We start from the raw sequence: 10,157 nt of genomic DNA on the forward strand, positions 1-10,157 counted from the left end.
GAAGACATGTAAGCGTGGTTATTTATACTTTGATTTTATTCACTACTTGATTATTAAGTTTACCTTTTTCACACACATTAAAGTAATTAAAACTCTATGTTCTCGTTGTGAAAACAAAAATGTTTCAAGAAAGGAGTATGATGATAGTTTTTATGAAGAGCAAAAGGAAAATATAACTTTTTAAATATATTTAGTACAGTGGTGATATTTATTATCCGTCAATTTTATATTGTCATCTCTGTCATTATAACTTTTATCATTATTAGAAAAATGACAAGTACTTGTACCAAAAAAAAAGAAAAATGACAAGTACTATAATAGAATATAACTATTCATTTATAATAAAATATTATAATAATCTAATTTTGATTGAAATTACAATCTTTATTTGAAACTTATTTTATGAAAGTCATAATGACTATGTTTGCAGATATACTATTACAAGGATATTGAAAACTTCTAATCGTCAAACCTATCAATAACAACAACAGTAGTATGCTTTTGAGTAACACTTTGCAACATGATAGCCCTTTGAATTACAATATTCGAGGCAGTTGGTGTCTGGATTACAATGATCCATCTGAATGCAATATATTCCAATCGAAGCTTCTACTTTACAGAAAATTAAACATTGTTAGACACATCATCTAATATTCTGAATAAATATTTCATATTTCAAAGATATTATAGATTTTTCCATAAAATCCTACAACTTAAAGATTAAAATGAATAAGGAAGTTTTGCTAAAAAAATGAATAAGGAAGTTGAAAAATAAAGACTTAAAGATTACAATAAAAACATATTCATTTAAAAACATAACTATCATATTCTACAAATGCAAATCATTTTGTTGAAAACAAAACAAAGGTTTCATTGTGGAACTAGATTGTTACCTGCAATTAGAACCGAAGCAATGCACATAATTGCAAAGGTAAACATGAGAAGAGTCATGTGGGATGCCATTATTTTTTGATAGCTTGTCAAGTAGTAACACCTTACAATATGCTATATATAATGACAAGGAAAGTCAATGCAATAAATTAAAGTCAATGAAATAAATTATTGGGTTCCACTTGTTTTATCTCAATTAATATGATAAATTAGTCAACTTGCTCTTTTAAAAAACACAGCATATATGGCTACCCACATCAATACACGCGCTTGTTTACTCTGCCAATTAATCTTCTTCTCTTTCTAGATTCTCACTAGGCTTTTAATAAATAAAAAAATCTACAACCTTTTGATAAATTAATCTTTCTAGAAGAAAATTCACGAAAAAAAAATTGGTATGAGTACATGTTTTCGCGTGAACTGGTTTGAAAGAAAAAAGATGATAAAAATTCACAGAAAAAAAAAACAATTGGTTTAAGTGAAATTCACAACAAGAAATTTTTTTGTTAAGAAATGAAAGATGCAAGTGGATTCAAAAAAAATAATAAAAAAAAATTCCACATGAAAAAGAAAGGAAAGGACGCGTGCTGTATAGTATTTTAAATAGTATTGAATGCAGCCTTTTTTATTTTAATTAATGAGTTGACTAATTTCTTACTTTGATTAAGGTAAAATATTCAAAGGTAATTGAAACATAAACTTTATATTGGCTTTCCAGTGTTTCCCAAGGCAATGAAGGTCAAGGTTCCCTTATGTCTGGCCATTTATGAATCTTAGGACACTCCTAGCACACTCTCTCTACCCTTACTTAGTAGTTATACAAACGGGAAACCCTAATCTACGTCTACCTTACTAAGGGTTCCAAGAGAATGGTTCTATTTGGTTGTAGTTCTAAGTCAGACAACTAGGTGCTTGTTTTCCTAATTACTAACCAGCTAATTTCTAGGTTCAGTAATGCGCCACACAACCCAACGATGTCTAGCCACTGGGTACGTATGTCTAGGGTCAACAATTCCTATGTTATCTTTGGTTAGTTTGTAATCACTTACTTCCTAGACAGGTAGTTATCAATAAAGTGATATAAATATCAAGATATAAGCATCCGGTTAGTGATAGCAATATTAAGCCATGTCACAACCTAAGTACCTAATCTAGGGTTGCACCTCTCACAGAAATAAAACTACACACTAATAAAACTTAATAGCGAACGAAAGAATAAATAAAATAATAAAACACATATTAAAATAAATAAATATCCAAATATATAGAGATTCATCTTAGAACTCTAACCTAAAATGATTTAGTTACACATGGTAACTAAAAACAAATTACTAAAGATAAAAACACACCCTAGAAAATCAAGGAGAAGATAGATTCTCTCCCGAAGCTCCAAAGTTATCTTCCTCTTGAACTGCCACAGTTTTGAACGAGAAATTCTAAATGAGGAAGGATAGTATTTATAGTGGATATTTTTTAACTGGGTTTGGGCTAAAAATGCGGGCTAAACCCAGAAAAAAATGAATAAAATGATGATTGCGGCCACGCATTTTCATATGCTTGGGGGCATGGCATATGCCTGCGGTGCATATGCCTATTTGTATATGCCCTAGACACATCTTGCATGCCCTATGTGCATGGTAGCATAATTCCATGCCCTAGGCGTATGCTCTTGTGCTTCCGGGCCCAATTTCTTCGATCTTCGTCATTTTTAGGTTTTCCTCTTCAAATAACTAGCCTCAGAAATTGGAAACAGAATTCCTTCCTATGTAAAGTCTCTTGAGGCCTCTTGAATCTTCATTCTTTGTCTTCCCAATGTCTTGAAAATTCTTCAGTTGTTCTTTATTTGTCGATATGCAAGATTTCTTCGTGAATTACTTTAAAAACCTCCTAAAATTGCTATGTTTCGGGAAAACTAGAATTACGTACTCAAATATAGAAAACATTACAAAAGTCCTGAAATCATAGCCAATCGTTTTAATACTCCTCCTTTTTGCTGCTAAATCCTACTAAAATAAACTGAAAAACATGCTAAGAATAGCGTAAGATGACCTGTCATTAGTCCCTGAGGATACAAATTAGTTTATTACTTCGATATAAGTTAGTACAATTTATAATTTTTTATCAAGTTTTTGGCGCCATTGTTGGGGACTGTTGATTAATTTCAACAAGGAAACAACGTTAATTTTAAGATTTCTGTATTGAAAAATTCTATTGGTTGTTTATGGTGCAATGCTACTAAGGTATTCTTTTGCTGTTTATGTGAGGTAGAGTCCAACCTGAGGACTTACGGCACGATCCTAAGATCGAAAAGACCGCAAGGGCTAATCGGATAGCAATTTGATTAGCTAGATCAACTTAAGGTATACCCATAAACTCGTCACCTATAATCATCCACCCCACTTAAACTGAACCCAAAACCTTGGGAGAAACACCACCACCACCTCTACCTAGACCCATGATGGGCGATTACAGGCTAACCACATGTCGTGGTCACTTAACTCACATTTTTCAGCCAGCTAACCCTGTAGCCTTTGATATAAAAACTTCTATACAACAAGGGTTAAGTAATAACCAGTATGAGGGAAGGGAAGCTCAATGTCCTCATGAACACCTTAGCAAGTTTTATGAAACTTGTCAATATTGTGTCCCACTAGCCCATGTTACAGAAGACCAAAAGAAACTAAGGTTGTTTGCCTTTACTTTGACTGGGAGGGCTAAAGATTGGTTGTTGTCATTACCGAGTGGAACTATACAAACTTGGGATGAGTTAGAGCTGAAATTTCTTGAGAGGTTTTTCCTGATATCTAAATATTGGGAGAAGAAGCATGAAATAATCAATTTCAAGCAAAGAGATAATGAATCTCTGTATGATGCTTGGGAAAGGTTTAAGTTGTTGCTGAAAAGGTGTTTAGCCCATGATTTTCGTGAGAAGACCCAAATGCAAATATTCACTGAGGGGTTGAGAACTATCCAAAGAATGCTCTTAGATGCCTCAGCTGGAGGTAGTATGAGATTGAAAACGGACCATGAGGTACAAACTTTTATTGAAAACATGGCCCAAAACGAGTACCGTGCTGAAAATGAGCGCAACAAAAAGGGAGTGTTTGGGTTGAGTGAAAACAATGTTATCCTTGCTAACCAAGCTTCCATGTGTAAACAAATGGAAGCATTAACCAAACATGTTCAAGCCATGAGTTTAGGTCAAACGCAAGTTCAACAAGTTCAACAAGCAACCACCCTTAGATGTGATTTTTGTAGAGAAGGCCATGCCAATGGGGAGTGTGTACCCGAAGGAGTGAGGGAGGAAGACAACTAAATGGGAAACTACCAAAAAAATAACCCTTACTATCCAGCATGGGCACAATATCCTAACCTAAAATATTCAAATACAAACACCCTGAACTCACTTTTACCTAACCCAGCACCTCAACAACAAAGGAAGCCATCAGCTTTTGAAGAGGTCATGACTAGCTTTGTGAATATGACTCAATCAAGTGTCCTAGAAATGAAAGCGAGTCAAGAAGCATCACAAAGGAATCAAGAAGCATCACAAAGGAAACATGAGGCGTCAATAAAAAGCCTTAAAAACCAAATTGGGCAGCTGACGAAACAAATGGCCAATCAATCAAATGGAGGATTTTCTGGTAACACACAAGACAATCCCAAGAATGAAAGCTGTAAATCCATTGAGTTGAGAAACAACAAGGTGTTGATTCCTGTTGTTCCAAAAGCCATCAAAAGAAATACTAGTTCTGAAGCTGATTTCGACGTCATTTGCCTTGTGTCAATTCTCCCAAACCAGTATGCTAACATCAGAAGCTACTGAAGACGAGGGAGATTTCACTGAGGAAATGGTTGTTCACAAACCATTATGCTATTATGTTATCGACAATGGTTGTGTCGAAGGTGAACAAGCCATGTTTGAGAAACCTAATCATCACATGAAAAGTCATCTCAAGCCTCTAAGCTAAAATCAATGATGTTGGGATAATCAAAGTGCTTGTCGATGGTGGCGCTGCTGTAAATTTGTTGCCACAGTTTCTCTTGAAAAAGATTGGTTTGTCAAAATCTGATTTGAAACCACACAATGTCATGCTTTCCAATTATGAAGGAAAGTCTGGAAGTTCTTTTAGAGCTGTTGAAGTCGACTTGGTGGTGGGGACTGTAAAAAGATCAACACTTTTCCTGGTGGTTGCATCTAAAGCTAACTCCAATTTGCTACTGGGAAGGGAATGGATACATGGTGTTGGAGCAATCCCTTCAACTATGCATCAAAGGCTCACCCTTTGGAAAGAATATGGTGTGTTGGAGAACATAGAAGCTGACCAGAGTTACTTTCTTACTGAGTTTGACACTATTACTAAAAAGACTTTTGACAAACGATTGGCGAAGATTGCGCCATGTGCTGCTTCTGAACTTGGTTATGAAGACCAAGACAATTTTCTATGGTCCATGAAACTTCACCCTAAAGATAATTTCACTTGGGAAAAAGAGATTGCTGATGAAGGAAGCATACTCAGAACCAAGGCCTCTACTTACTCAAAGCCTCAATTTTAGGACGCCCTAGATTTCCACCAACTGGGTGGGAAGATAATGATGATTAATCATGTATAAACCCAACGTTTGGGACAAGATTACGACTGATGTGGCCGAAATTAAAGAAAAAACGGCTTTGGAAGCTGAGATCGAACAAGAAGAATACATTCAAAATGTTAATGATAATTTTCAATACAGTTCGATGGAAAACCAGAGGTCAGATTGCATCTATGATGATGAATAGGGGTGGCAAAACTGGTCTGACCCATCGGGCCAGTCTGTTTGGACCGCTATTTTTGGCAGGCTGAGTCGAAGTTTTGAACTCGCTTTCTATAGTTGGCTCGGCTCGTCTCGTCTCGTTAAAATACGGGCCGGGAACAGAGAGGGCCGGCCTGCTTAACTCGTTGGAAATGGGGCGGGCACGGGGCGTGGCGGGGTGGCCCGCTTAACTCGTGTTTCAATTTGTTATTTTGAGTCTTATTTTATGTTTTTGGATTTATTTTGGTTGTTAGTTATATTTTAAGACTTAATTTATGCTTTTGGATTTATCTTGGTTGTTGAATTTATTTATTTTGAGACTTATTTTAAAAAATTTTAGTCTTATTTTATGTTTTTGGATTTATTTTAGTTGTTAGATATATTTTGAGACTTAATTTATGCTTTTGGATTTATCTTGGTTGTTGAGTTTATTTATTTTGAGACTTATTTTAAAATTTGGTTGTTGGATTTATTTTATGATTTATTTTATGTTGCGCATTTGCCTTATTTTGCTATTAGTTATGATGTTGAATTCGACAATTTGATAATTATCTTTTTTTTTTTAAGGAAATTTGATAATTATCTTGTTTTTCACAAATTTACTTGCTATCTATTATTTTATATTTTTTTACGATAAAAGCAACATAGTTTTTTTGTAACAATTAAGTTGTGAAAAAAAATTAAAAAAAGTTTTTGTTTGGCGAGCCGGCCCGCCAACTCGCAAGCCCGCAACTTAACAGGGCGGGGTGAGATTTTGGACTCGGTCACAAAATTTTAGCGGCCTTAGACGGGGAGAGCCTAAATGGGGCGGGACGGCCCGCTTTGCCATCCCTAATGATGAACCTTTGGGTTTCGAGAAGGATCCAATGGGACCAACCCAGAAAATGCAGGCACAAGACCCTTTGGAAGAAGTTGATCTAGGTGATGGTACAGTTAAAATACCCACATAAATTAGCACTAAGATTGACAAAGAATTCAAGGCTCAAATCGTCGAGCTCTTGAAGAAGTACAAAGATTGTTTCGGTTGGGATTATCATGAAATGCCAGGTTTGAGTCAATATGTTGTAGGGCTCAAGTTACCTATTAAACCTGACAAAAAACCAGTGAAACAAACTCCAAGAAGATTTGCACCACAAATTCAGTCGAAGATCAATTGAAATGCAGCTTCATCAGAACTGCAAGGTACGTTGATTAGTTAGCTAATATAGTTCTCGTTGTTAAGAAAAATGGGACTCTTAGAGTCTGTATTGAGTTTAGAGACTTAAAGCAAGCTACTCTTAAGTATGAGTATCCTATGCGAGTGGCAGAAATGCTTTTTGATTCGGCAATAGGTTTTGAATATCTAAGTATGCTAGATGGTTATTCTGGCTATAATCAGATTTATATTGCTGAAGAAGACATATCAAAGACTGCTTTTAGATGTCCAGGGGCTTTAGGTTGTTATGAATGGATAATGATGCCTTTTGGATTAAAAAATGTTGGTGCTTGTTATCAAAGAGAAATAAATTCTATGTTTCATGAGTTTATAGGAAAGTTTATGCAGGTTTACATAGATGACATTGTTGTGAAATCTTCTGCTGAAAAAGATCACTTAGATCACCTTCAACAATCATTTGAACGGATGAGAAAATATGGATTAAAAATGAATCCATTGAAATGTGCCTTTGGTGTTCATGCAGGTGATTTCTTAGGTTTTGTTGTGCACAAAAAAGGCATTGAAATCAATCAGAATAAAACGAAAGCGATTTTGGAGACTAAGCCGCCTTCAACAAAGAAAGAACACCAATCTTTGTTGGGGAAAATCAACATTCTTAGAATATTTATTTCAAATCTAAGTGGCAGAACTGAAGCTTTTTCGCCATTACTTTGATTGAAGAAAGAAGATGTGTTCAAGTGGGAACCACAACATCAAAAAGCTTTTGAAGAGATTAATACTTATTTAATGAACCCACCTGTTTTATTACCTCCTCTTAGAGATAAAGTAATTAAATTGTAGGTATCTGCTTCAGATAATACTATAGGGAGTATGTTAGCTCAGGAAGATGAAAATGGCATAGAAAGAGCCATTTATTATCTTAGTAGGGTTTTAAATGCCAAAACAAGGTACCATCCAAGTGAACAATTGTGCCTTTGTTTGTATTTCTCTTGTATCAAACTTAAGCAATATATAAAGCATATTAATGTTTATGTTTATTCTCATTTTGACATAATCAAGCATATGCTGTCGAAACCAATGTTACACAGTAGAGTTGGTAAATGGGCTTTGGCACTTACAGAATATTCTTTGACTTACCGGTCTTTAAAATCTGATAAGGGTCAAATTGTTGCTAATTTTATTGTTGATCATTCTATGGTTGAAGAATCATTTAATTTTGTGGATGTTCAACCATGGAGGCTTTATTTCAACGGTTCCAGCCATAAAAATGGCACTGGAGTGGGAATTTTAATTATTTCACCTGAAAACATTCCCACTAAATTTAAGTTTCGACTTGATAAGTTTTGTTCTAACAATGAGGCTGAATATGAAGCATTAATTGCAGGTCTTGATATTTTACTTGGACTGGGGGCAACACATGTCGAAATAAAAGGAGATTCTGAATTAGTTTTCAAGAAGTTGCCAAAGGAATATAAGTGTGTAAAAGAAAATTTAATCATTTATTTTGTTACTGCTAATGTGTTGTTAAAACATTTTGACCGGGCGAACATTCAACATGTGCCACGGATTGAAAACCAAGAAGCAAATGATTTAGCACAAATTGCTTTAGGTTATAGAATCTCTGCAATAAAGTTTGAGGAACTCATTACAATAAGAGAAAAACTTGCCTCAAAGAAATCTGCTCCAGATAAATTACCAAAACTTGGGGGGGGGGGGGGGGGGGGCAGAGAGTCAAATCAAAATGGTGAAATTTTTGCCATTGAATATTTATCAGATAATGATTGGCGAAAACCAATTGTTGAATATTTGCAAAATCCTACAAGGAATAGCAGTCGAAAAACTAGGTATAGAGCCTTAAGTTTTGTGATTGTTGGAAACGAATTGTTCAAAAAGACTCCAGAAGGAGTTTTACTTAAGTGTCTCAATGAAACTGAGGCATATTTAGCAGTGTCCAACACTCATAGTGGAGCATGTGGTTCTCATCAAGCAGGACACAAAATGAAGTGGGTTTTGTTTCGACAAGGCGTATATTGGCCTTCCATGTTAAAAGACTGCATAGATTTTGCAAAAGGATGTCAAGAATGCCAAGTGCATGCAGGAATTCAGCATGTCCCTACTAGTGAATTGCATTCGATTGTAAAAGCTTGGTCATTTAGAGGATGGGATTTAGATGTAATTGGTGAAATAACACCTGGTTCGTTAGAAAAACATAAACATATTCTAGTTGGAATAGACTATTTCACCAAATGGGTACAATCAATCCCATTACGAGAAGTTAATCAAGATGTAGTGATTAGTTTCATTCAAAATCATATTTTATATAGATTTAGAATTCCAGAAACTATTACCTCTGATCAAGGATCGATCTTTACCGGCCAAAAGATGGTACAATTTGCTAATCAAACAAGATTCAAGCTGTTAACTTCAACGCCATATTATGCTCAAGTAAATGGTCAAGTCGAAGCAGCCAACAAAGGGATTATTACCTTAATCAAAAAGAAGGAAAAGGAAAATCCAAAGAGTTGGCATAAGATTCTCGATCAAGCCTTATGGGCATATCAAAATTCTCCTAAAGAGTCTACCAATACCGCTCCTTTTAGGCTTACATTTGGGCATGATGTTGTATTGCCTGCAGAAATTTGTCTTCAATCGACTAGAATCCAAAAACAATGCAAAATCCCTGTCGATCATTATTGGGATATGGTTTTTGACGAACTGGTTGATTTAGATGAAGAAAGGTTAAGAGCTTCAGATGTTCTTACAAGGCAAAAGGAAAGGATAGCGAAATCTTACAATAAAAAAGTCAAACCTAAAACTTTTGCTATAAATGATTTGGTTTGGAAAGTGATCTTACCTATGGATATGAGATATCAAATTTTTGGAAAATGGTCACCTAGTTGGGAAGGACCATGGAAAATCTTGAAAGTATTTTCGAATAAAGCGTACGAGGTCGAAGAGTGAGCGGATGATAATCGAATTAGGCGCATAAATGGAAAGTATTTGAAAAAAATATAAACCATTACTACAAGAAATCAAAATAACACAATAATGATTCGAAAATATAAAACATGGCATTGATAAATTAAAGCCACTAATGGGAAAATTACGTAATAGTCGAACACTACAATCTAAATGCCACTTTCATTATACATCGTTCGACACATATTACAAAAAGGATAAAAGACCTAAACTAATCTAAAGGCCGTAAAAGATAGGGCCGATGTTGAACATCCTTCGGAAACAATGGAGTTCAATGTCAAATCGACAGATGATTCAAACTTCAGTTTGCGAATATTCATAATCTTCCCCAGGACCA

At 35.1% G+C, this 10,157-nt stretch overlaps 1 protein-coding gene and 1 long non-coding RNA gene across 2 annotated transcripts; one reads left to right on the plus strand and one right to left on the minus strand.

Moving 5' to 3' along the window:
• Positions 1–313: 313 nt before the first annotated feature.
• On the minus strand, positions 314–1,441 carry LOC146905779 (uncharacterized). The gene is made up of 2 exons (XR_015020386.1): positions 894–1,441; positions 314–609 (listed from the first exon to the last, which is right to left on the minus strand). It is a non-coding gene; the product is annotated as an uncharacterized LOC146905779 (long non-coding RNA).
• Positions 1,442–3,349: 1,908 nt separating this feature from the next.
• Positions 3,350–4,207, plus strand: LOC146905780 (uncharacterized). The gene has a single exon (XM_085728638.1). The coding sequence runs from the start codon at positions 3,350–3,352 to the stop codon at positions 4,205–4,207; it is 858 nt and encodes a 285-aa protein (XP_085584764.1).
• The last annotated feature ends 5,950 nt before the right edge of the window (positions 4,208–10,157 follow it).

The sequence above is a fragment of the Medicago sativa genome, chromosome 7 (assembly GCF_051527215.1).
Source record: "Medicago sativa cultivar Bolivia chromosome 7, Bolivia_mono, whole genome shotgun sequence".
Classification (NCBI taxonomy): domain Eukaryota; kingdom Viridiplantae; phylum Streptophyta; class Magnoliopsida; order Fabales; family Fabaceae; genus Medicago; species Medicago sativa.

Bases quoted from the DNA above. Each gene is read 5' to 3' on its own strand.
- LOC146905780 (XM_085728638.1), top strand. From the start codon at position 3,350: ATGGGCGATTACAGGCTAACCACATGTCGTGGTCACTTAACTCACATT.